Below are 25656 nucleotides of genomic sequence, written 5' to 3'. Positions count from 1 at the left end.
ATCACCTCCCCCAGGCATGACAACCAAAAATGTCTCCAGACATTGCCAGATGTCCCCTGGGGGAGTTTGGGGGGCGGGGGGGCAAACTGCCCCGGGCTGAAACCTCTGCCTTGACCCCACACTTTGGGATGGGGCAGGGGCTGATCGGCATGGAGAGGTCTGCTTGCTGCAGCCCCCAGAAGAATCTGGAGCCTGAAACCCACACTAACAGTACGAATCAGTGTTATGGCAATGTCGTTCTGTGGCACCTACTGTGTGCCAAGTCAGGACTTGAACCCAGGCTTCAGAATCTACACTTCAGCACTGAGTGTGCCTGTCTGCCGGTGGCCCCACCAGGGAGGCGCAGGTGAGGCTGGAAGACAAGTCAAAAGGGAAAAGGGGGGGGCGCCTGGGTGGCTCAGTCGGTTGAGCCTCCAACGTCGGCTCAGGTCATGATCTCGCGGTCCGGGCGTTCGAGCCCTGCGTCGGGCTCTGTGCTGACAGCTCAGAGCCTGGAACCTGCTTCGGATTCTGCATCTCCCCCTCTCTGACCCTCCCCGTTCATGCTCTGTCTCTCTCTGTCTCAAAAATAAACATTAAAAAAAAATTTTTTTTTAAAGAAAAGGGAAAAGGAAGCCTTAGATTCAGGAGTCTTGGACCCAAACAGGTCGGCAAGGTTTTATGAGGCACCTACTGTGTGCTACATGTCCTGGCCAAGAAGAGAGCAACAGAATTGGTCTTGAGCGGTTCCCCTGCCCGCCGAGACTCCACCTGCAACACCTCTCCCAGCCTCTCGTACAACAGCCCAACAGCCGGGAGCTAAGCACCTATTGAGCACCAGTGTTTGCATTCACACTCAACAGATGCACGAAACGAGGCTCAGAGAGGCCAAGCAACTTGCCAGGGACACACAGCAGGAGGCGGGAGGCTCCCGGCTTCATCTCTCCAGTCCCCCGTTAACCTTCAGACCCTCCTGGGGATCATCAGCATTCTGTTCTTCAGATCCACAGTCCCGTTGACGCATCCCAGTATTCGCGGGGTCTAAGGGCCAGAGAACACGTTTGCTTTCTAGAAGACGTCTCTCTGCTCCCTAGGGCTCAGGACGCAACCCTGGTGGGGCCCAGCAGAAGCCCAGGGACCAGGTGTCCCTTGGGGTCTTGGTGTCCCCTGGATGCCACCCCTTGGCCCATCCTCTGGAGCAGAAGCCTCACCCCCTGGGACTTCCCCCACATCTGCTTCTCTCTCCAGCTGGACCCCACCCGTCCTAGGTGCCCCCGTCCCACCTGGCTCTCCCCAGCGGCTTCCTGACTCCCAGTTGACACTCGGGCCCCCTCTGCCAGACCTGGGCCGCCCTGGAGAAGGCGGGGTGCCGTTCCATCTGGGCATGACTTCCCCCGGGGAATGGGAGATGATCCCCAATGCAAAGAGACAGCTTGTTCTAGAAGAAGAACCCAAGCCAACTTGGGCTTTGCCGAAGCCACATCCCCAGCCTGAGAGCCCCCTGCTCACTCACCACCCCCGTCACATACACACGGACAAAATGTTAGGAGGTCACAACCCACTGGGGTTTCTCACTTGAGGGTGAGGGGGGATTTTACTGATCCTCTGCCAGGCACCCCCGAGACCTCTGAGGTGGCCATGGTGGCTGAAAGAGCAAAAGGCTGGAGGCCAGCCACTCACCTGGACGCGTCGGGGTGGGGCAGGACAAGAAAGGCGCCACATTTGAAGTCTATGTCACAAAGTGCCGGGCTGGAGGAAAGCCGCTGGCCGTGTGCTCTGGGAGGGGCAGAGGGGGACGGCTGAGGCTCGTCTGGCCCAGCAGCAAAAGGGAAACTGAGGCCAGCCCTCAGACCATCCCTCTGAGATCAAGAGTGATGTTCCCAACAGCAGGCCCCAACGCTGGGGGAGGGGGAGGGGGGAATCGGAGACCCTTCTGTGCCCTGTGCTAGAATGGGGGCCAAGGGGTGGGGGCGGGAGGGAGGAATCCTCAGGGCCCTGGAGAGGGAGGGTGGGAGGCCCGTGTTGCATTTGCTGGGCGTGGGTTGGGTCTTTGTTTTACCTTTTCTCCCCAGTTTTATTGAAATATAATTGATGTACAACACCGTGTAAATTTAAGGCGTACGATGTACACATCCGGTGCACTTATACGCGACAGTCCCGTTAGCACCCGCAGGCGGTTAGCATTTCTTTGAAGAATATAATACCGCGTTGTTAACTATAGTCACCACGCCGAACGTTAGATCCAAAGAACTGACTCTCTAACTGGATTTGGTGTCCTTTGACCAACATCTCCCCGTCGCCCCCACCCCACAACCCCTGGTAATCACTATTCTTTTTTTTTTTTTTTTTAAGTTTATTTATTTTGAGAGAGAGAGAGAGAGCACAGAGCCTGATGCGGGGCTCGAACCCCAGAATCAGGAGATTATGACCTGAGCCGAAATCAAGAGTCAGACGCTCAACCGACTAAGCCACCCAGGTGCCCCTGGTGACCACCATTCTTGTGTCTGCTTCTCCGAGTTTGGTTTTTTTAGATTCCACACATAAGCGACCAGACACAGTGTCTTTCCCCGCTCTGCCCTGCCTCGCGGAGTTTGAGCAAATATTCACTCCAGACACGGGAGGAATCCCAGGGAAACACGGCATGGCCATGACGTGCCCTGAAACTCTCTTCCTCACCCTCTCCCACTGCCTGACTCCTGCTCATCCCTCCCATCTGCCATTAAACGTGGGTTCCCCCACCGCAGGGCGTCCCCCCTGACCCCCGAAGTGGGAGAGATGGGGGGGATGCCAATTTCACCTGGCCTGGGGGAAGCGAGATTCATCTCAATATTTAAGGGGACACCAACTCCACAGCTGGGAAAACATCTAGCGGAGGGGCTAGAGATGGGGGCTCCCGCCCCTGGGAAAGGGGTCCCCCCGCCCTCAGCACAACGATCCCAGGGCCACCCTGCCTTCCCTCTGAATGGCTTATCTTGGTGGTTCTTTTCTGGTTCTACCACCTGGAGCTGAGCAACCCTTGAGCAAGTTGCCCAGCCTTTCTGTGCCTCAGTTTTCAAATTTGGGACATGGGGATGACAACAGTGCCTACCTCACTGGGCTGATGTGAACTTAAAACAGGCCTCAAAGCAAGCGCTCCAGCATCGTGTCACAGCCTCATTTCCGATGTCCCCAGTCCCCCCCCCGCCCCCCCCCCCACACAGCGTCCGGATCCCGGCAGGCCCTCCTGTGGCAGCGCTGAGTACTACACCCTTCCCGGCGCACTACAGGGCTCTGCATTCTAAAGGTTCTAAGTCAGGAAAAAAAAAAAAAAATTTTTTTTTGAGTCAGTCCAAGCTGGTTTAAGTCAAAAGAGAATGTGCTTGGCCCTAGCAGCCTTTGCACTTGCTGTGTTTCCCTCCTAGGACGCCTTCAACCCCAAGCCTCCTTCTTAACATCCAAACCGCAAATGTCCATGCCACCTGCACCGGGAGCCTTTGGCTGGCTCCCTGTTTATTCTGATCCTGAGCAGTGCCTGAGTGCCAGACCCTGTTCTAGGCACTGGGGACACTGCTGTGGGCCACACAGACAAAATGCTCTTCCCTCAGAGCTGACATTCTGGTCAAGGAGAGAGAACCAATGACAATGTGGATTCCACAATGTCAGGCAGTGACTCTGGAGTAAACTAAACCAGGGAAGGGGAGAGAAGGCGTGGGTGTAATCTTGAAGTGGGGGGGGGGGGGAGGAGCTGGCCTCACTAGCGGGGGGGAGGGGGGGGGACATTTGAGCCGAAACTTCAAGAACAAGGTGGAGTGGCCACAGCACTATCAGGCAGAAGAGGCAGAATGGTGACCTCAGTGAGGGTGCCATGTTGTTGTTCCTGACCGTGTGTCCCCAGTACCTGGGCCACCACCTGGCACAACATGGTGCTCAATGAGTGCTCAAAAGTCTGATCCCCAGGATTCCCTGCAAAAGCCGGGGCAAGCCCATCCCCCAATCAATCCTTGAGACCAGGACATTGGGGGATGTGGGAGTGGCTTAGGGCCCAGTCACATGCCCTATCCAGACCCCACCCAGAGGGGAGAGGGAGAGACCCCAAGGGACATCTGGGGCTGCAGCTTGGTAGGGAGGAGGAACTGAGGCAAAAGAACCAGTTTCACCGAATCATTAGAAGAGGTTTATAGCTAGTAAGTGGCAGAGCCTGGGAGCTCCTGACTCAAAGCAGCCCTGAAATTCCCAGTGCTGTCTGATGGCCACCCAGTCCAGACTGGGGACTGTGGCTCAGTGGCTGCAGCAGCCCGTGGGGCTGAAGGTGAGAGCTTTGCAGCATCAGAGCAAAGTGAGGAGGGCAAGGCGGCCACGTCTCTGATGGACAAAGGGGGAAATGGAAGGCAGCTCAGGGTGGGCTCCGGGGAGGCGGGGGGGGGTCCTCCGGTAGTGCAGGGGACTGAAGACCGAGACCCAAGCTGGCTTACTGGGACTGGTTCCTCGGCTGGGGGAGTGGGTAGCCAACCCAAGGGTGGCCTGTCCCTCTGGTCTCGCCAGGGGTGAGAATGGGGCAGAGGTGGAGCCAGCGGAGTTCTCCAATCTCATAGGAGCTCCAGGAAGCGTCTGGTATTTATGGAGTACCTGCTGTATGCACGAGCCCTGACCTCACATCCCAAATTCAGGACAAAAGAAACAAATGTTCGCTGTTGAATGAATCCCTCTCCCAGCCGCCTGTAAGGTTGCCATTAGCCACCCGGTGGGGATCAGGAAACCAAGACTCAGAGAGGGCCAAGGGCAAGGCCAGGCCAGGCCAGGCCAGGGTCTGCCTAGTTCCCTGGGGTCAGGCCTGGAAAATGCCTTGGAACTGAGAGGTTGGGGGTCACTGCCCTGCCGCCCCCGGCAGCACTAACCCCTGGCCAGGCACCCAAAGGCCTCTGGGGCAACCGGCCACGCCTTGGTGTGCATTTTCACTCCTGCCCTGACTGTGCAGGTCAGCCCCATTCATGTGCTAGCTCCACATCGATGGAGAACTCACCCAGGGGTGAAAGCAACTCACTGGGGCCCTGCTCCCATCAAACTTTCACCCTCCCCGTCTCTGACCTCAGTTTTTTCTTCTGTGAAATGGAACCAGCCAGGCCCAGGGCAGGTCAAGCCCCCAGAGGGGAGCTCCGGGAGGGCAGGGGCGGGCTGACATTTATCCAGCCGCCCCGGGCACCGTGCCTGGCACACGGGTGGTGCCCAATAAATGCTTGTTTGAGCAGGACTAGCCCTCAATAAATAACAGCTGTTGTCGATGCTGGCGGTGCCGGCGACGGAGTGGGCTCTCCCCTCCCCCATCCCTCCACCCGGCTCCCCCCTCCCCTCGGCTCCCCATGCCTTCCCCGTACCCCCCACGCGACGGTGCCTCCTCCTCCATCCCCCACCTCCTCCCGCCTCTTTCCATTCAATCTCCCCTCCCCCCACCCCTCCTCCTCTCTCCTTTTCCCCTTACCCCTACCCAATTCTTCCTCCCTCCCCTCCCCCACCCCGCCTCTCTCCCCTCCCCCACCTGCCACCTTACTCTCCCCGCCCCCACCGCAGCCCCTCTCCCCGCCCGCCGCCGTTTCCCACCCCGGCCTCCCCCCCCTCCAGCCCCCAAGGCGGGGCCGGTCCGGGCGGGGCCGCCCGAGCTCCCGGGTCCCTGGCTCGGGTCCAGCCCGCGGCCCAGGCCGGGCGGCGGCGGCGGCGGGCGGGGTTCTGGCCTCGCGCGGTTTGGGGGTTTTTTATAACCCTGGCAGGCGGCTCAGGAAGTGCCTTCCCCGCGCCCCCTCCCCCGGCCACGCCGCCGCGCTCGCTCCCTCCCTTCCTGCGCAGGGCGGCGAGACGGCGGCGGAGACGGCGGACGGAGGCCCGGGCGGGCGGGCGGCCGCAGGTAAAGGCGCGGGCGGCGCGGCGGGGAGCGGGCTCCGCGGGCCCCGGCGGGCGCCCGGGGGGAGGGGGCCGGGGCGCGGCGGCGGGGGAGGGGGGATGACCTTGCGCGTCCGCGTCGGGCGGGGACGGCTGCGGGCCCGGGCCGGTTGGACCGTCCAGCCTCGGGGCTTGTGTCGGCGTGCGGCGTTCCAAAGTGTGTGCGACCCCGAGGTCGTGCGGGCGCCTGTCTGGGTGTGTGTGTGTGTGTGTGTGTGTGTGTGTGTGTGTGTGTGTGTGTGGGCATCCACGTATGTGTGAATGCGGTGAGTGTGCATGCGCGTGTCTGCATGAAAATGCCTCGGAGTGTCTGGGTGTGTTTGAGTCTGCGTGTGATCCATCGTAAGGGGTGTTGTGCGTGTGCATAGGTGTGTGTGTAAGCCGCTGTGTGCACGTAGTTTCATGTCCGCTGTGGATGTAAACGTCCAGTGAGTGTGCGCGTGTCTCCGTGCCGTCTCCGGGTGTGTCTGAGTGTAACAAGTGTGTAAGTGCCCGGATGGGAGTGCACTTGGGGTGAATGTCGTTCTGTGGGACTCTGTGAGTTCGTCCCTTGTCTGGCGTGAGTGCGTGAACGAGTGTGTACGTGTAGGTGTGCGTAGGCCCGAGTGTGCGTTCGTCTCCGGGCTGTCTCGCGTGTGTGAATGAGCGTGTGCGTGAGTGTGCCCATAGGTCCGGGGAGCGTGTGGCTGCGTGTCTTGTGTGTTCGCCTCCGGGTGCGGGTTCCGAGGGCGCCGCTGTGTGTGGGGACGGGAGTCCTTTGTGGGTCCGCGGTGTCCGGTTGTTGGTCCCCGGCTGCGCAGGTGTGGCCACCCTCAAGTGTGCGCGTCGCTCGCCAGTGTGTGTGTGTTTGTGTCTGGGTGTGGGAGCGGCACCTCCCACTTCCCTTGCGTCGGTCACCGAGGCCACAGCCGTCTGTCTCCGAGCGCCTCCAGCCCCTCGGGCTCAGGGCCTTTAATTAGTGGCTGGGTGAGGGGCACCCGCCGGGGCGCCGGCCCCCTCCTCCCGCAGGCCGCGGGCGGGCCTTTGTCTGCTCTCCCGGCAGGGTCTGCCTCCCGCCCAGCCAGATGTGCAGCGCCCGGAGGAGGCCTCTGCCCGGGCGGCCTCGGCCTTGGCCCCCACGGAGCGGCCGGGTCTGCCCGGCGCGGCCCCCGGAGCTCTGGGTGCGGAGCGGCGGGTCCATCCCGCATCGCTGGGATGGGATGGGATGGAGCCTCCGCTGTCTCCCGGCCGCTTCCGCGCGGCCTTTCCTCCTCCGGCGCTGGCACCGGCCCGCGCTGGCCGCCTCCCTCCTGCCTTCTGGAAGGAGGGGCTGGGAGGAATGGCCAGGCCTGGGCACGCGCCCGTGTGCGTGCGCGCGCACACGGGTACACACACGGCCACACACGGGGTCACATGGGCACACACACCACCGCACACCAAGCCACATACGTACGTACGGTCCACTTACACGGTTACACACACACACACACACACACACATACACACACACAGTCATGCACACATCACAGTGTAGATCCCCCCGCTGCTGCCCCCAGCCAGGCACGGGCCCTGGAACGCCCTAACCTCTGGGGCACCGGCGTCATTCTCTCCCCCAGACCCACTGACCTGTTCCTGACACCCCCAGTGCCCCGGGCAGGTCACACCTCCCTACACCACCCTGCGGGCTGGGCCACTGGCCCGGATGCTCTGCGCTGCCCTGCCCTGGCAGACGCCTGTGAGCCCTCCCCGTCAGACCCCGCCCCTCCACACCCCCCATCCTCACCCATGGGTCCTTCCACACCGTCCCCCATGCCCCAGCAGAGCCAGAAGCGTGAGGGAGGCTGTGAGGTCTTTGGGAGGAGGGGCCCAGCCCCAGAGGACAGCGGTGAGGACTTCAGAGATGGGCAGCAGGAGAGACTCAAAGGCACTGCAGCCAAGACCAGAGCCACAGAGCCGCTGCGGGAGAAGATTCCACAGCAGGCGTGGCGGTGCAGGAAAGGAGGAGAGGGACAGGATTGGGGGAAGGGGCTTCCAGCCTCACTTGCAATCGAAACACTGCCACCTTGGCATGATGGGGGTGGGGCGGTGGGGGGGTTAAGACAGGAGGAGGTCAGGGCAACTCGACCCAGGAAGGGATTTAATCGGAGCTGGGTAGGGTCTCCAGGATGGACTAGGGGACAGAAAGCTAGAGGAGGTAGGGACAGGGGGAGGAGGGAGCTTTGGTGGGGGACCAGGACCTGAAGGATGATCACATCCTCCCAGGGGAGGTTCACCAGGGTCAGGGAGAAGGGCAGAGTGTTCTCGGCCCCCCCTGAACTTCCCACCGAGCCCAGCGGCCCCCCCCTCACTGCCCCCTCCCTGTCCAGGCACCGAAGAAGAGGCACAGGCCCAGAGAGGCTCACGCACAGGTGTCTGATACCACGCCATCAACCGAAGCCCCCAAAAGGTAAAAACAAACAAACGAACAAGGGGTAATCACCTGCCCAGCCGAAGGGAGCAGGAGGGTCCCAGAGTATCTTGGTGTGAACTCCCCATTGCTGGAGGGGTACAAGCAAAAGCGGGTAATGTCACCTTCTAAGTCTGCATCTTGTTGATAAACCTGGCTCCCTCCCTCGCGTGCTGAACTGCCCTGTTTGGGGACCGACTCTCAGACTTGGCCAGGCTGCAAAGAAAACAAGACAGTGTGTGATTAAGGGGGAAACTGCAGAGAGGAGGAGGAGGAGGGTGGAGGCAGGAGTGGGGAGGAGGGTTTGGCACAGGGTAGTGGCCCCTGGTGGTGTCTGTGTGCAGCAAGCTGGCCCGGGGCCGATGCCAGAGAAACTGAGACCTGCCGGGCAGGCCTAGAGCTTCCAGAAAGAAGAATCTGAAAGGCTAAGGAGCAGAACCAGGGGCCAGGCTGGAAATACAGGGTTAGAAGAGAGGTCACAGGAACAGAGGCCACCTGTAGCAGCACCCAGCCCTGCTGGTGGGGTGGAAAGTGCTACCCATGGCAGGGGATCTAATGGTAGGGCTGAGGTCGGACAGGATTAGTAGGGGGAGTCAAGCACTGGCCTCCGCTTTACTCTGGGCTGAAAATGCCCACTGACCTACACAGCCTTCAAGCGAGTCCCATGCCAGCCTCTCCTCACTGCCCTCCTGCACCCTCCCCTTCGGGCACTCTGCCCAGACACCCCAGCCGGGCTAGCCATTGTGGTCCTGGGTCCACACCCAGCTCCTCCCCGCCTCAGGGCCTTTGCCCCTGCTGTTCCTCCGTCCGGGGCGCCTTCTCCTGTCCCTTCACCGGATGAGTTTCTGCTCATCCTCCACACCCCTGCTTCTGAGCCTCCTCGTTCTTTCTCCTAGAGAACTTGTCACAATCTGAACTCTCCCTATTCGGTCACTCCCAGGAGACCGAGCCCCACGGTGGGCAAGGACAGCCTCCATATCATACGTAGTCCTTACCCAGGGAAGGAATCCTCAGGATTATTGTGGAAACGAAGTGAAATGGTGCAAAAACGTTCCGGCCAATAGCTGGCACCTCGTAGATGCTCACAAAGTCGAAATCCCTGTGAATCCTAATAGTACAGGGAGGAAGAGGAGGGTGGGGACAGGGGGACTTCTGAATGAGAAGATGCCTTGGGCATCCTTGGGGCTGGGAGTGAGGGGCCCTGGCACTGGCTACACTGGGCAGTGGGACCAGGCACCCGCCCCCCCGACCCAACTCCTCCCTCCCAGGAGCCCAGTGATGCTGCCCAGGCTGTGAACAGGGGAGGCGGTGCTGTGGGGGCTGCCGGCAGCCGGGGCTGGAGAGAGACATGTGGACACGTGGCCTCTATGGCTCCCGCCTGCCATATCCTCCGCTGGGTCCTCACCCTGGGGCTGGGCCTCACATTCGAAGTCCTACATGCCTTCCAGTCTCAAGGTAGGGGTGGTCCAGGGGCGACAGTGGGGAGGGAAAAAGGAGCTGAGGAAGGGTCAGTGGGGCTGGGATGGCAGTCAATGCGGGGAAGGCCCTGTAGCCAAGCAGCCAAGACACGGGTCATTCCCAAGGCTCACCCCAAGCCTCTGACCCTCGCCCACAGATGAGTTCCTGTCCAGTCTGGAGAGCTATGAGATCGCATTCCCCACTCGAGTGGACCATAATGGGGCACTGCTGGCCTTCTCGCCCCCGCCCCCCCGGAGGCAGCGTCGGGGCACAGGGCCAGCCGCAGAGTCCCGCCTCTTCTACAAGGTGGCTGCACCCAGCACCCACTTCCTGCTGAACCTGACCCGCAGCCCCCGCCTTCTAGCAGGGCACGTCTCCGTGGAGTACTGGACACGGGAGGGCCTGGCCTGGCAGAGGGCTGCCCGGCCCCACTGCCTCTACGCCGGCCACTTGCAGGGCCAGGCCGGCAGCTCCCGTGTGGCCATCAGCACCTGTGGGGGCCTGGTGAGCGGAGGGTTCTGGGAAGCAGGGAGAAATGCCCACAAGTTTGGGAGTTCAGAAAAACATTCCTATGTAGAGGTCAGAGAAGGAATCACGGTGGATATTTTGAAAGCATTTTGAGCTCATCAAAAGGATTAGTTATTTTTTAGGACGCAGCCAAAGCTGAACTTAGAGGAGAATGTATAGCCTTGGGGGTCAAGCTGAAAATTAATAAACTGAACAACCACCTCAAGAAGCTGAAAAAGGAGAAGCAACAGAACCCCAGTAAGATAGAAGGAATGAAATCATAAAGACAGAGATAGGGCCCCATGGGTCCTGGGAGCAAAATCTGATCCAAGCCCTCTGCCCACTCCCCAACCCCTAGCATGGCCTCATTGTGGCAGATGAAGAAGAATACTTGATCGAGCCCCTGCAAGTTGGGCCCAAAGGAACCCAGGGCCCAGAGGAGAGTGGCCCCCATGTGGTATACAAGCGCTCCTCTCTGCGTCACCCCCACCTGGACACAGCCTGTGGAGTGAGAGGTACACCTGTCTTTCTGGGGGTGGGCAGAGGGGCTGCACATCTTTGCCTTAAGGCAGAGGTAGGCAGGAGTGTCTCTCCCTGCAGAAGGTGAGCAGGTAGCTACATGCGGGGAGAAACGGCAGACAGCCAGACCGCAGGACAGTAGGGTGGTGAAACAGCCCATCTATCACTGCCATAGTCCGATGGTCCAGCAGTGAGTGACACAGGCAGCTGGACAGCCAGACAGGTGCTCAGGTGTAAAACCCTCCACCTCCAGGATTCCTGTGCAATCAGACAGTTTAGCGGCCGGGTAGTTGCAGATACTTGAGCCATTGCACAGCAAAAACACCGTTCAGAAGGTCCGATGTACAGCCAGACTTTCAGGAGGGCAGTTCTAGATCAGAGGGTCAGGGAATGGGAAGGTAAGAAAACTGGATGAGACAGATATCAACCAGGGCAATTGTACAGCTAGAAAAACAGGTTGCCATGGGGACAAAGGCAGAGCCCGGGGACATTAAATGAGGTACACCATCTGACAGTCTGGGAGTAGGACGCTGTGGCAGACGTACAACCGCAGTCAGTTGTACAAACAGAAAAGCGGGTGGTTTCACAGCCGGGCGGCCCATGAGACAGTTGCACTGGATCCGGTTGGGCAGTAAGACCATGGGGCAGTTGGGCTGTGCGATGCTGAGAACGTGGCACGGTTGGAAGGTCACAAAGTCCTGCAAGCACACAGTTCCGCTGCTGAGGCAGGCGGCTACACACACACACACACACACACACACACACACACGTTTGGGCAACAGAATTGTCAGGAAGTCATACGGTCGTGCTGGCTGTTATGGGACAGCTGTTTGACCAGCCAGTGGGCAGTGGGGCAGTCCCTTCCTTGTAGAACCAGACGTCTGGGCAACAGACACACTGTAGAACCAGACCTTGTGCAACCAGAACACCCAGTAGCCGAAGAATGAGGGGTCTGGCGGCCAGTTGGGCAGATGAGCCATCAGACAGGTGGCTGGACAGTAAGGGCAGGCAGCGGATTGACCAGAAGTTGTCCATCCAGACGAGAAACCGTGGAAGGGGCGGCCATGGTGGCTGCGCACCCTGAAGCCGCCACCTGCCAGGCCCCTGGGGAATGAAACAGAGCGTGGCCAGCCAGGCCTGAAGCGCTCGGTCAGCCGAGAGCGCTACGTGGAGACCCTGGTGGTGGCTGACAAGATGATGGTGGCCTACCACGGGCGCCGAGACGTGGAACAGTACGTGCTGGCCATCATGAACATTGTAAGTGCCTCCCCCTCCCTGGGCGTGGGGCCCCGAGACCTGGAGCCAGCCCGCGGGGGAGCAGGAAAAGGGGTCTCGCCGTTCCACCCACTAGCCCCGACCTGAGGCCAGGGAACCGGAATGGAGGGGGGCAGAGTGGGAAAGGAGGCCCACGCACGTGTGGCAAGGATTGCGGGGGAAACAGCCGAGCTCTGCGGCCGGGAGCATGGACTCAAAAGCCTGCGGGCCGGGGCCGAAATCTCAACTCCGCTCCTTTTTAGCTTGGACAAGTTACTTCACTTCTGTGCCTTGGTTTACCCATCTGTAAAATGGGGCTGGTAACAGTACCTACTTCACGAGGCTAAGGTGCTCGCAGTGAATCGATAAACGTATTTAGAACATTTACGCGGTAGGTGCTGTATAAGCGTCTCCTATACAAAATAAGGACACAGGATGCCTGGGTGGCTCAGTTGGTTAAGCATCTGACTGGCTCAGGTCACGATCTCACAGTTTGTGAGTTTGAGTCCCACATAGGGTGAGCTCAAGCCGCGCTTTGGGTAAAACACAAGCCCCGCTTCTCTCTCTCCCCCTCTTCTGTCTCTCTCTCTCTCTCTCTCTCTCTCTGCCCCTCACCCACTTGCACCCTCTCTCTCAAAAGTAAAATAAAATAAGGACACGGCTTGCCCATACCTGTCGAGGTTAGCAGCACACACACACACACGGGCCCGCACCTGTACGCGTGCGGAACTCTCCTACAAGCACCTGCCTGTAACTCCATACAGGTCAACTCACTGACCCACACTCAGATATACCCGCTGCCCATACCAGACCTCGGTCGGGCCCCCGGATCTCCCTGAGCCTCCGTTTCTGCCTTTGTAAAATACTGTTATAATGGCATCTACCACAGAGGGTAAGAGGCGGGGGCGGGGGGCGGGGGTGGGGAGAGAAGCCAGACGGAGCATTTGGCACGCGGTAAGAGCCTGACACGTGGCACTGTTGTTTCCCTGAAGCAAAAAGGGAGGAGAGAAGGTTCAGCAGACAGAGGGCCCAGCGTGTTGCCCCGACACGTGTATGATGCTGCCATGTTTTGCCCTCGCCCTGCCGCCCCCCCCCCCTTGGGCTGTCAAAGTTACCTAAAACCTGCCAGGGTTTCTGGAGGTTTCCACGTGGGACAGGCATGCCCCAGGCCCCAAGATCACTGTGCCGTGTGGCCCACTCACCCCTGGGCACTCCCTCCCCCTCCCTGGTCACTGTCTCCAATGCTTCCTGCCCCTTGCTTGTGGTGATGCTCAGATTGGTACCTTTAGACGGTGGTGGAATGAGGCCAGATGTGCAGGGCTGCTGTGGGGTGGGCAGGGATGAGCTGAATGGGGGTGGGTCAGGAAGAAATGTACTGATAAGCAACCGTGCTGTGTAGGCAGGCTTACCCAGACCCGAATCCCACCTGGGGCACCTGCCAGCTCTCTGCGTGTCAGTTTGCCCCTCTGTAAAACGGGAAGGAACGCAGTACCTACCCGTGCGAAGACGTACCCGGGAGGCTTAGCCTGACGCCCGGCACACAGTGACAAAAGACAGCTACCGTCACTGTCTTGCCTTTTGTCTTCTGCTCTGAGCCCCTCTTAAGACTCGGTCTCTCTTGTTTCTTGGAGGTCAGGTTGCCAAACTTTTCCAGGACTCGAGTCTGGGAAACATCGTTAATATCCTGGTGACACGCCTCATCCTGCTCACGGAGGACCAGGTGCGCGGGCCCCGCACCCCCCCACCCCCACCCCTGCACACTAGCGCTGCCTGCCCCCCCCCCAGCGCAGCTGGCGCCCATGCACCTCACTCTGTCTGCCCGCAGCCCACCCTGGAGATCACCCACCACGCCGGGAAGTCCCTGGACAGCTTCTGTAAGTGGCAGAAATCCATCGTGAACCGCAGCGGCCATGGCAACGCCATTCCGGAGAACGGTGTGGCCAACCATGACACAGCGGTGCTCATCACGCGGTGAGGGGGGCGGGGAGGGCTCCAGGACGTGGGCCGGGGGAGCAAGCGGTCCCGGGGACCGTCCAGGTCCAAGCAGGGGGCACGCCTGCCGGGAGACGGGAGAGGCTGGGAAGCTTCGGCCAGTCCAGTGGGGTGCCAGGGGCGGGGAGGGGCTGCTGGGAGCCTGAGAGCGGGGGGGGGGGGGGGGGGGGGGGGGGGAGGCGCAGGGCCAGTGGGCCAGGTGGGCACAGGTGCACCCATTCACTCGCCGTCTCATTCCTGCGGTCAGCCGGTCGCTCACGCACCCCCGGCATCCCCAAGGTCGGCTGGGGGCAGAGCACGAGGCTCGGGGCGAGAGGCAGGCAGAAGTGAGCCGCCCCAAATGGTCATGGTGGCACCAGCAGGGCTCAGGGAGGCAGCCCAGCCCCTCACCGCCCCGCTCTCCCTCCACAGCCACGACATCTGCATCTACAAGAACAAACCGTGCGGCACGCTAGGTACTTACGCCCCCTGGGCTGGCAGGCGCCCGTGAAGGCAGGGGACCGGCTGACCCCGGCCCCGGTGGGGGGAGGGGGGAGAGGGCAGCCAGCAGGGTGGCCGGGCCCGTCACCGCAGCCTGAGCCCAGCCCCGCCCCGCGTGCCCGTTGCGCAGGCCTGGCACCCGTGGGCGGGATGTGCGAGCGGGAGAGGAGCTGCAGTATCAACGAGGACATTGGCCTGGCCACGGCCTTCACCATCGCCCACGAGATCGGACACACGTGAGGCCGGGGGACGCGGCAGGGGGAGCACGGGGACTGTGGGGCGGGCTCCCGGGGAGCCCGCAGAGCCGACCCTGCTCTCCCCAGGTTTGGCATGAACCACGACGGCGTGGGGAACAGCTGCGGGGCCCGTGGCCAGGACCCAGCAAAGCTCATGGCCGCCCACATCACCATGAAGACCAACCCTTTCGTGTGGTCGTCCTGCAGCCGCGACTACATCACCAGCTTTCTGGAGTGAGGACGTGCCCTCCCGCCTGTCCATACTCAGGCTCGCGGGGGTGGGGGAAGGGTCTGGAAACCAGAGTGCCTGGGGGGGGGGGGGCGTTCCCTGCAGGGCTGCCCCCCGGGACCCGCACCCCCAGCTGGGTGGGTTCCCTGAGCTCTTCGGCTGCAGCCCCGTAACGTGACAGCTGCTGTCTTCTCACCACAGCTCAGGCCTGGGGCTGTGCCTGAACAACCGGCCCCCCAGACAGGACTTCGTGTACCCGACCGTAGCACCCGGCCAGGCCTACGACGCGGATGAACAGTGCCGCTTCCAACATGGAGTCAAATCGCGTCAGTGTAAATACGGGGTAGAGAGAGCCTTCCTGCTTTCCTTCCTGGGAGGGGAGGGGCCGCAGGGGGTGGGAGAGCCGTGAAGGGGGTGAGCCCCCTTGGGGGCTGGGGGAGAAGAGGTGCACGGGTGCGCAAAAGTCACATGCTCTATGGGATCTCCTGGTCCTCCAGACCCCCTGATTTTGGGGGGGGGCGGGGCCAGGGAGAGCCTGGGCATTACCTTCTGTCCAGCATATCAGGCCACCTGTGGCTTTAGCAGAACTAACGCCCCAAGCCCCCTCACTGGGCCATTTTTAACCAGACATCCAAACTGGGTGGAAATAGTTCCCTGGGGATGGACCATCTTCCCCACTTGGCAAAGAACCAGACAGAGCCTTCCAAGGACGCCACCCTGTCTGCACTCCCCACATCCCCCCGCCAGCAACTGGTTCACACGATCGCCTGGCCCTGACCCTTGGCTGGACGAGCCTGAGCCTCCTGACCAACCCCCTCACTCTTTGTGAGGTTTAGATCGACTTCCAGAGCCCCGTCCTGTCATGGACGAGCAAGCTGGGGGTCCCGCTCCCAGCTGCCCCCAAGAAACTGGAGGCCTGCTGGCTTCCTCAAGACTCCAGAGGTGAGAGTTGACATGGCCAAGCTAAGGCCATGTTCACTCAACACAAGAACAGGCAGCTGGTAAAGTGACTCTTGCCCACCCCCACCCCCAACTTGGCTGTTAAGGACAGCACCCTTAATGAATTTCTAAAGAATCTGGAAGCTACCCTAGGGCATCTGCCTATCCCAGGTGTCCTAACAATGATGACAATGCCTGCCGCTTACTGAGCACTTGCTATGTGCTAAGCGTGTGATACGTATCATCTCATTGAAACTCCTGACGATCCCACGTGACAGATGAAGGGACCGAGGAGTAGGGAGGGTGCCTTGCCCAAAGTCACAGTTCGAGAACACGTCAGAGCCAGGATTCAAATCCAGGTCTCTCTGTGACTCCAAATGTCACAAGGAGGTAGGGGAGGGGAGGAGGTGCCAGAATATGGAGCGTGGATGGGTGCTGGCTGTATGTTGAATTGATTCTTCCTTTTATTTTTCCAAGGATCATCTTCCCGGTGCCCCTGGCAAAGGGGGAAAGTATTGACTACATGTAACTTGGCTAACGTGTAAAGGGCTGGGCCTCGAGCCTAGTCTAGAGATAGCTGTGGTCCTTGTTACACAACATCAGGGAATTTATGCAATCCCTTTCATATCTACCCTGACACATGCCTCTCCCTTTTAGGTAGGCAAGGCCTCTGTTGTAGATGAGGAAACTGAGGCCCAAAGAGGGGCATGTGCTGCAAGTCGGGGTGGAGCCGCTGTCTCCCAGAGTGCCCCCCCACCCCTACCCCCGCTCATGCATGTGCACCACAGCGCCTCCTTGTGGACAGGAGGAAAAGCAGGACTGGAACAGCCAGCTCTCTTTAAGAGGTGTCCCGAGGGTCCCTGGGGCATGTGATCTTTTTTTACAAATGGCCAGGAGGACGCAAGCCAAGTGAAGCCAGAAATCCAGGCTGAGGTTTTAGCTGAGATGTGTGCCCTGAAGGGGCAGAAGGCAGGGACTCTGGAGGACGTTTGAGGGAGCAGATTTGAGAAAAACCTTCTGAACTTCTCATATGTGTGCAGGTGTCTCTCAGAGGCTGACCCAGACAAGGGACCCTGCTGTAGCCAGTGATTGGTCCAATCCCAAACCTTCAAAACTTGAAAGCATTCGGTTCAGAGAGGAAATGACACATAATTAGTAAAAAGGAGACCAAAGGATCTCCACTTCTTGGGTGTTGGGAGGGAAGACCCTGGGAGGTGGGGCAGGACATAGGCTAGAGGGTCAGAGATTTGGCCACACTTGAACCCGTTGGGGTTTGTCCAAAGATATTAACCTAAAGGGTCAGAGTGACTTCCTGGGACTGGCCCAGCCCCAGCAGGACGCAGACAAGAAGGTGGGCAGATTTTTCAGTGAGGGAGGTAAAGGAATGTCCCACCCAGATCCAGCCTGGCCTTTCCCCCTGCCCTGCCCTGCCCCCCCCCCCCCAGCCTCCCACACATTAAAGGCTTTGGGAGTTTCCCCAGTGTGGGTGGGGGCAACGAGGAGGACCACCAGCTGGAAAAACTCAGAAATGAGGCCTCTGACCTGAGCCGTCTCCCAGGCCTGAGTTTTCAGAATTGCTGTCTTCCCAGGGGCTGCTTATCAGCAGGTCCCAAGTTTCCTTCTGGAAACTCAGGAGGCACCAGGGTGAATGGATCACAGACCCGTCCATCAAAGGTCTGGGTTAGAACCCAGGCTGCCCCTCAGGGGCTGTGTGATCCCTAGCAAGTGACTTTACCTGTCTGAGCCTTGGTTTTCTCAGTGAAACAGGGGTAATAATGCATAAGGGAGTTGATGGCACACACGGACGTTGGATAAGTGCGGCCCACGAGGCAGAGAGGCGGTCTCAGGCCATGCCCCACAGGAGGATTCAAGAAGGCTCCTTGAGACCCAGCAAAGGAGCGCCGGGGCCCCACTGCTAGGCGGCAGAGAGCGGGTCGCCGCCTGGCGGGCGGGCTGCCAGAGGGAGGAGGGCGGGGGGCGAGCCTGAGCGGGCGCCTTGGCCCGCAGGAGGTCTGCAGCGAGCTGTGGTGTCTGAGCAAGAGCAACCGATGCATCACCAACAGCATTCCAGCCGCCGAGGGCACGCTGTGCCAGACGCACACCATCGACAAGGGGGTGAGCGCGGCTTAGGCCGCCCGCCGGCCCCGCCCCCTGCCCCGAGCCACGCCCGCCGCGCCGCGGTTCCAGTTTTCCTTCGCTCGGGCCCCGCCCACTGCCCGCAGGCCCCGCCCCGTCTCCCGCCGCTTGGGTCCCAAGCTAGTTTCACCTCCTGACGGTGGCCGTCTGCGGAGGCGACGCCCCTGCGCTGCCTGCGTCGGGGTCCTCAGACTTCCACCCTCCCCCTTCCGTCCCCTCCCAGGGGTGCTGAGACCCCCGGCTGGGGGGAGGGGCGGGGCAGGAAGGAGCGCCGGGATCCCGGGAGCCGGACTCACCCCCTCCGCCTCCCCCTCCTCTCCTCAGTGGTGCTACAAGAGAGTGTGCGTCCCCTTCGGGTCGCGGCCGGAGGGCGTGGACGGGGCTTGGGGCCCGTGGACCCCGTGGGGCGACTGCAGCCGGACGTGCGGCGGCGGCGTGTCCTCCTCCAGCCGTCATTGCGACAGCCCCAGGTCAGACCTTAGGACCTTTCGGAAAGGGGGACTGGGGCGGGCCCCGCCGTCTGTCTCCCCCCGCGCGGTATCTCCTGTGTCCCCCTCCCCCTTCCAGGCCAACGATCGGGGGCAAGTACTGCCTGGGTGAGAGACGGCGGCACCGCTCCTGCAACACCGACGTGAGTTTCCCCAGGACCCCAGGCCGGGTATCCGCGGCCCCTCTTACGCTTGGAAAAGGGGCACGAATCAGCTTCGGACGAGCCTCAGCCGGGCACCTGCCGTCTCTTCGGGACGCTGCGGCGGCTAGCCGCGCCCTGTCCTGCCCTCCCTACACCTGCCCCTGGGCCCCGGTGCCCACCCGGCCCAGCACCCCCTGCGAGCGTCTAGCTCCTTCCATTTCTCAGCAGATGAGTCTCCCACCTTGAAGTTGCTTGACCCCCACAACCTCCACCAGCTATGGCGAGCCTGGCCCCCTCCCTTCAAAGCCCAAATTCCCCAAGCCAACCCACCCCTGTCACCAAACCCAGTGGCCACACTGGGGTCCTCTGCTTGCACACCCTTCTAACCAGGTGCCTCGGCCCCAGTCCAAAACTCCTGCCTTGCCCGCATCACCCGTGCCCTGTACCCCTAGCCTCTCGGGCTACACCTTCTGTCTCCTTTTCTCCACTGCTGCCCCTTTGTTAAACGCTGGGGGTCCCCATGGCTGGTTGGGCCTCCTGGCTGTTAATGACTCTTACATGTACACACCCAGTAAGCACAGGACTCACTGCAGGGGCGGTGGGGGGAGAGGAGGGCTCAGAGGTCAGGGAAAACTTTGGAGTGAGGGGTGGGTGGCCTTCCCAGCTCCACCTGGAGGGGCTCGTGTCTCCAGGGAGTCCACGCGCGCGTATGCACACACACACACACACACACACACACACACCTCATAAAGAGTGCCCCTTGCTCCTTTCTAGGCCTGCTGTCTCAAGAAAGGCCTCATGGTCTGAAACCAGAAACCCAGCCATCATCCCCAGCTGGCCCCACGCTCTAATGAGTCACCTGCTCCATCTTAGACGTCCCCATCCCTCCAGCTCCAGGCCGCTGACCAGTCTCACCTGGCCCTCCACAGCCTCCTCCCTGGCCTCTCTGCCTCCAGCCTCACCCCTCCAACCCATCCCTGCTCTGAGCATCAGGCCTCTGGCCTTGAGCCTGTGCCCTAACTGCATCCCCCCCCCACAGCTGGCCTCCCTCCCTCTCTCCTCTCTCACCCCCAGGACTGTCCCCCAGGCTCTCAGGACTTCAGGGAAATGCAGTGCTCTGAATTTGACAGTGTCCCCTTCCGTGGAAAATTCTACACATGGAAGACATACCGAGGAGGTGAGTGAGGACCCAGCAGCAGGTGGATACAGCATTGGGGCGGGGGGGGGGGCTGCCCAGAGCACCCCCTTCACCCAAGGGGCCCCAGAGCCCAGGATGTGGCTCAGTAGTTCCTCAGCTGGACGCAGGGAACCCCGACTCGCTGCCCAACCTGCCCGTCCTTGTCGGGTCTGGGGTCTGCCCTATGCCTCGCCGCCCCCAGGGAGCAAGCGGAGAGTCCCCCGTGGAGCTCCCCCAGGGAGCGAGGGGGTCAGGCCCTCGGGGTCTGACGGGGCTGTGCCCCCCCAGGGGGCGTGAAGGCCTGCTCACTCACGTGCCTGGCCGAAGGCTTCAACTTCTACACCGAGAGGGCGGCAGCCGTGGTGGACGGGACGCCCTGCCGCCCAGACACGGTGGACATTTGCGTCAGCGGCGAGTGCAAGGTGGAGGGGACTCCCAGAGGTGGAGAGAGGGCAAGGGAACGGAGGGGTGGAGGCAGGGAGGCGGGGCTCGCTGACACTCCCACCCCCGCCCCACCCCCCTCCCCAGCACGTGGGCTGTGACCGGGTCCTGGGCTCCGACCTGAGGGAGGACAAGTGCAGGGTCTGTGGTGGTGACGGCAGTGCCTGCGAAACCATTGAGGGGGTCTTCAGCCCAGCTTCGCCTGCAGCCGGTGAGAGATCTCTGTTCCCTCTCCTTCTCCCCACTTCGCGACGGAGGGGGGCCAGGGGGGCAGCACCGGCCGGTCACAGCAGCCAGGGGCCCCGTGGGGACCCCAAAAAGTCCCGGGGGGCAGAGCAATGCCTCAGATCAGGGTCCGGGACCAGCTTGGGCTCTGGTGCCTAAGCCTTGACAGTTAACGTGAGGAGAAGGTCAGCGACCTAAACCTTTCCCCTCCCCCCACCCTGGGGGCCTGGCGCGGGGTCTGGGGTTGACCCCTGGTGGGGGGTTGACCCCTCTCCATGGTCTGAGCCAGGGGGCTGAGGGACACCGTGCTAGAGGAAAAGGCTAACTAGGGGAGGGATATCTGCAGGCTGTGGTGAACTTGACTATGCTTCCCGACCTTGGGCAGAAGAGAGACCTCAGGGAAGAGGTGGGGGGATGGGAGCAGGGGCTTCTGGAAGCAAACACACAGTGAGGCCCAAGTGTAGGGTCCAGGGGACAGGGAGGGGCCCGGGACGTAGGTGGTGGGGCCCACTGTGAACCTAACTCCAGCTGTTAAAATCGCCGTATCGCCGTGTGTGGACCTCCAAAGTGCCCCCTTCCCTGTGCCCACAGCCAGCCCTGCTGCATGCTTGAGGGGGAGGGGGTGGACCAGGCCACTGTGGTGGTCAGAGAGGCAGGAAAGTCTGGGTTCAAACCCCAGCCCAGCCAGTTCCTAGCAGTCAAACCTGGGTGCGTTGCCTAGCTTCTCCGAGCCTCTCAGTCTCGTCATCTGTAAAATGGGTGTGACAACACATCCGCTTCACAGGCCCGGAGCCGGGGATGCCACAGAAGGTCCCTGTGAGCACTTAGCGCAGTAGTGGTTAGCTGTTGTCATCAGGGGCCAGGAACGGGGGAGGTAGGCAGGTGTGGGGGAAGGGCCAAGTGGGTGACCTCTCAGCTCCACCGTGCAGGGTATGAGGAAGTCGTCTGGATCCCCAAAGGCTCCGTCCACATCTTCATCCAGGACCTGAACCTTTCCCTCAGTCACCTGGGTGAGCCGGAGGTGGAGGGACGTGGACTGGGGGTCAGGAGGGGGTCAGCGTGGCTGGGGGTCTGACCCCTGTGCTGTCCCCCTAGCCCTGAAGGGGGACCAGGAGTCCCTGCTGCTGGAGGGGCTGCCCGGGACCCCCCAGCCGCACCGCCTTCCCCTGGCTGGGACCACCTTTCAGCTGCGACAGGGGCCAGATCAGACACAGAGCCTGGAAGCCCTGGGACCTATAAATGCGTCTCTCATCGTCATGGTAACGACAGTGGGAGCGAGGTGCAGGAAGACCTTAGCCTCCCTGTGGGGACTAGAGCTTGGCTTCCACGTGATGGCCCCCTCCCCCGCCTCAGGTGCTGGCCCGGACAGAGCTGGCGGCCCTCCGCTACCGTTTCAACGCGCCCATCGCCCGGGATGCACTGCCCCCCTACTCCTGGCACTATGCACCCTGGACCAAGTGCTCCGCCCAGTGTGCCGGCGGTGAGGTCGGGGTGGGCTCAGGGGCGGGCCCGGGTCACCTGGGCTGACCTTCTGGTCGTGGCAGGGCTGAGCGGGTCTCTCGCCCATCCCCAGGCAGCCAGGTGCAGGCCGTGGAGTGCCGCAATCAACTGGACAGCTCGGCCGTGGCCCCCCACCACTGCAGCGCCCACAGCAAACTGCCCAAGAGGCAGCGCGCCTGCAACACAGAGCCCTGCCCACCCGAGTGAGTGCCTGCCAGGGCGCAGGGCGACAAGAGAGGGGCGGGCAGTGCTCCTCAGAGCAGAGGAGCGTGTGCTCCAGGACTGGAGGGGGGTGGGGGTGGCAGTGCTCCCCAGGGTGGGGTCGGACCCCTGATGCCCCTTAGCCGGATCCAGGTGATCACGTCCGTCGGGGTGATGCACGTCCCCAGGCGCAGCGCGGGTCCAGGGCGACGATCCCCCCAGCGCGGGATAATATTGCAACCAGCAGGCACCCCCCCCCCCCCCCCCGGTGCCAGTTAAGATGCCGGTTATGCGGGAGGAGGGCCGGCACCCCGCCCTCGGGGAGCCCCGCCCCGCACACTCTCTCAGACCCGCCCCCTCCCCACAGCTGGGTGGTGGGGAACTGGTCGCGCTGCAGCCGCAGCTGTGATGCGGGCGTGCGCAGCCGCTCCGTCGTGTGCCAGCGCCGCGTGTCGGCCGCCGAGGAGAAGGCGCTGGACGACAGCGCGTGCCCGCAGCCGCGCCCGCCAGTGCTGGAGGCCTGCCAGGGCCCCGCTTGCCCGCCGGAGTGGGCGGCCCTGGACTGGTCAGAGGTCAGCCGCCCCTTCCCGCTAGCTGCGCAGCGGGGGGTAGGGACCGGGGGGCCCACATCGGGGTGCCCACCGAGGCACCGCTGCGCGGTCACGAGCCCCTCCTGCTGGGCCCAGAGCGCCCCCTCCAGACTGGCCCGAGGTTAGCCGGACCCCTCCTCGCCTCCCTCCGGACGACCATCCTCCCCACCCCGGTGCTTGCGGGGACTGGAGCGCCCGTGAGCACGAAACCCCCTCTCCAACTGCAGTGCACCCCCAGCTGCGGGCCAGGCCTCCGCCACCGCGTCGTCCTTTGCAAGAGCTCAGACCACCGCGCCACGCTGCCCCCCGGGCACTGCCCGCCCGCGGCCAAGCCGCCGGCCACCATGCGCTGCAACTTGCGCCGCTGCCCCCCAGCTCGCTGGGTGGCGGGCGAGTGGGGCGAGGTAGGTCTGCGCCCTGGGGGGCGGGGGCGGGGGCCGCCCGGGGGCCCGGCCTGCCCAGGCTCAGCGGCGACTCCCCGCAGTGCTCCGCACAGTGCGGCCTCGGGCAGCAACAGAGGGCGGTGCGCTGCTCCAGCCACACGGGGCAGCCGTCACGCGAGTGCGCCGAGGCCCTGCGGCCCCCCGCCACGCAGCAGTGCGAAGCCAAGTGCGACAGCGCGCCCCCCGGGGACGGCCCCGAAGGTATGTGGGGCTGGAGGCCGAGGGGCGGCGGGAGGGCCCGGTGCGGAGGAAGCCACAGGAGAGCGTAGGGGTCCTGACCTTTGGCCCGGGGCTTCTGCAACCACCGAAGTGCCTTTCTCTGTCCCCTCCAGGCCGTCCTGCACCACCCCTCCCTGCAAACATGTACGAACTGCCACTGCGTGCCTAGCTTTTTAGGCACCTGATCCTTCTGGGCCCCCAGACTCGGGCCATTCCCCCAGCCCACCTCCATGGCCTTCACCCTGTTCATCTCCACTTGTCCCATTAGCTGCTTAATTTTTTTTTAAGTCAGAATTTCTCAACCTCGGGCACGATTGATGTTTGGGGCCAGATAATTCGAGGGGGCGCCCTATGCATTGTAGGATATTCAGCAACGTTCCTGACTTGTATCTGCGGGATGCCAATAGCGCTCCTGCACCCGCCGCCGCCGCCCCCCCTCCCCCACTCCCTGTAGTGACAACCAGAAATGTCTCCAGATTCGGCCAAATGTCCTCTGGGGGGCAAAATGGCATTCCCTTGAGAACCACTGCTTTAAATACGTCCATTTTTTTTTTTCTACCTAAGTATTTTCCATACAGAGCAATAGATCACTTCCTCTGGGCACTAGAACCAAACTGGATTGAGCTTCCTTCTCTGTGCCTTGGTTTTCTAATCTGTCAAGGGGGGGGGGGGTCAATACTAGATTCACTTGGTGGGTGGGGGGTAGGGGGGGTTGCTGCGTGAGGGAGATGGAATAAAACAAGCCACGCGAAGCCCTTTGTTAAGCACCAGGCCCTACCGAACATCACTGCCCAAGTGGGAGCCCGCATCATTGTCCCGATCAGACGGCGGATTGCCGTGAACACAAAATACACAAACACCCAGAAAAGAAGTGACTCCTCTGGAGTTCAAAACCCTCAGTCTGTCACAAAGGGAAAGGTGGAAGGATGGCAGCCCCGGTTGGACCAAAAGGATAACTGAAAGGGAATACTCCCAGACCCGGCGCACTCTCTCAAAATCCTCCAAAAGCCTAATCACATATTTAGAAGCCCCGCCTTGAGTTTCATAGTTATAAGCTCCCTCCGAGAGGGGTCGAAACTGAGGCACAGGGAAGCCAGGAAGCCCTGTGCGGGCTGCGGACGCGCCCCTCGGGGAAGGGGCGCTGAGATCTGATCCCTCCCTTCCCCCCCTTCCCCCCTCCCCACCCCGACCCCGTTCTCCCGCCCCCTCCAGAGTGCAAGGATGTGAACAAGGTCGCCTACTGCCCCCTGGTGCTCAAATTTCAGTTCTGCAGCAGAGCCTACTTCCGCCAGATGTGCTGCAAAACCTGCCAGGGCCGCTAGGGGGCGCGCGGGCCCCGGAGCCACAGCTGGGCGCCGGCTGGAGGGGACCATGCCTGCAGCTGGCCAGCCTGAAGGAGCCCGAGGGGGCGGGAGCTGGGTGAGACGAAGCCGGAAGTTATTTATTGGGAACCCCTGCAGGGCCCCTGGCTGGGGGGTGGAGAGGGGCTGGCCACCCCCAGGGCCCCTCCTCATCCCCTCTCCCAGTTCATAGTGAGACCCCCTCCAGGGTGGGTTTGAGGAGGGAACAACTGTTCGCCCTAGCGCCCTTTTCACCCACCCCTAGGGAGCCCCCAATACTGCCCCCCCTTTGACCGGAATATGTACTGTGAAGAGTGGGGGTGGGGAGGGGGTCTGCCGGTGTCCTGCCCCCAGCACTGCCCCATCCCTCCGCTCTGAGCTGGGGGGAGGGGGGGGGTCTATGTCTGCCATGGGGGAGGGGGATTAGCAGCGCCTCCCTGACACCCTCCCCCTGACCAGACCAGCTACAGGGGTGAGGCAGAGCTGGCAAGATCCACCCCAACCTCTGTCCTGCCTGCCCCAGGGGGACCCCGACATCCAGGCGCCCCCATCATGGTGCTACAGGCCCTGCCCTGGGGCCCACACACCCCTCGCCAGGAAGCCCTCCATCAATAAAGTTCTGTCTTGTGTAGACTTCCGAGCGTCAATATGTCTGTTCACATTCCGTCCCCGCCACCGAATGGATGCGGCCGCGGCCCCTCGCAGGTGGCCCCCATCAGTCCAAAGGGGCCTTTTACCAGCACAGACCAGAGCCCAGTGATTTTACAGCTTCTCAAGGAGGCGCTCAGAGCTACCCGGTCAGGCACCTGCCATCCCGGCCACCAC

The 25656-nt window shown here is 61.9% G+C and overlaps 1 protein-coding gene and 1 long non-coding RNA gene across 13 annotated transcripts in view; one reads left to right on the top strand and one right to left on the bottom strand.

Moving 5' to 3' along the window:
- LOC147583819 (uncharacterized) overlaps nucleotides 1-25656 on the bottom strand; it is a 70158-nt gene that overhangs the window by 9004 nt on the left and 35498 nt on the right. For 2 of the 4 annotated variants that reach the window (XR_015248550.1, XR_015248549.1), the window contains exon 8: nucleotides 3068-3265. This is a non-coding gene — a long non-coding RNA (uncharacterized LOC147583819). Of the gene's footprint in view, nucleotides 1-880; nucleotides 1021-1262; nucleotides 1418-1659; nucleotides 1756-3067; nucleotides 3266-25656 lie in introns of all 4 variants that reach the window. The other 2 variants (XR_015248548.1, XR_015248547.1) reach the window with 2 other exon arrangements.
- Nucleotides 5785-25464, top strand: ADAMTS10 (ADAM metallopeptidase with thrombospondin type 1 motif 10). Of its 9 annotated transcripts, none has more exons than XM_086699250.1 (26): nucleotides 5785-5854; nucleotides 8235-8314; nucleotides 9583-9769; nucleotides 9930-10276; nucleotides 10638-10794; nucleotides 11838-12055; nucleotides 13689-13772; nucleotides 13878-14023; nucleotides 14456-14499; nucleotides 14655-14760; nucleotides 14848-14994; nucleotides 15191-15332; nucleotides 17936-18043; nucleotides 18389-18534; nucleotides 18632-18695; nucleotides 19770-19872; nucleotides 20161-20294; nucleotides 20401-20524; nucleotides 21468-21548; nucleotides 21634-21797; nucleotides 21892-22018; nucleotides 22112-22241; nucleotides 22607-22811; nucleotides 23057-23233; nucleotides 23314-23473; nucleotides 24757-25464. In XM_086699250.1, the coding sequence occupies exons 3-26, from the start codon at nucleotides 9682-9684 to the stop codon at nucleotides 24912-24914; spliced, it is 3360 nt and encodes a 1119-aa protein (XP_086555376.1). In that variant the 5' UTR covers nucleotides 5785-5854; nucleotides 8235-8314; nucleotides 9583-9681; the 3' UTR covers nucleotides 24915-25464. The 9 variants fall into 9 exon arrangements, with proteins under 9 accessions (XP_086555376.1, XP_086555381.1, XP_086555377.1 ...); XM_086699255.1 differs by having other exon boundaries at nucleotides 22116-22241; nucleotides 24757-24955; XM_086699251.1 differs by having other exon boundaries at nucleotides 24704-24955.

The sequence above is a fragment of the Puma concolor genome, chromosome A2 (genome assembly GCF_028749965.1).
Source record: "Puma concolor isolate L17-30 chromosome A2, mPumCon1.1.hap2, whole genome shotgun sequence".
Taxonomy (NCBI): domain Eukaryota; kingdom Metazoa; phylum Chordata; class Mammalia; order Carnivora; family Felidae; genus Puma; species Puma concolor.
The sequence above is the reverse complement of the archived record's forward strand: the minus strand, read 5'-3'. Positions and strand labels throughout refer to the sequence as shown.

Excerpts from the sequence above, each read along its gene's own strand:
- ADAMTS10 (XM_086699250.1), top strand. The coding sequence starts at position 9,682 with ATGGCTCCCGCCTGCCATATCCTCCGCTGGGTCCTCACCCTGGGGCTG. Across the intron at positions 14,500-14,654 it reads CAAACCGTGCGGCACGCTAG|GCCTGGCACCCGTGGGCGGG; the intron begins GTACTTACGCCC and ends CCCGTTGCGCAG. Across the intron at positions 22,019-22,111 it reads CTCCGCCCAGTGTGCCGGCG|GCAGCCAGGTGCAGGCCGTG; the intron begins GTGAGGTCGGGG and ends GCCCATCCCCAG.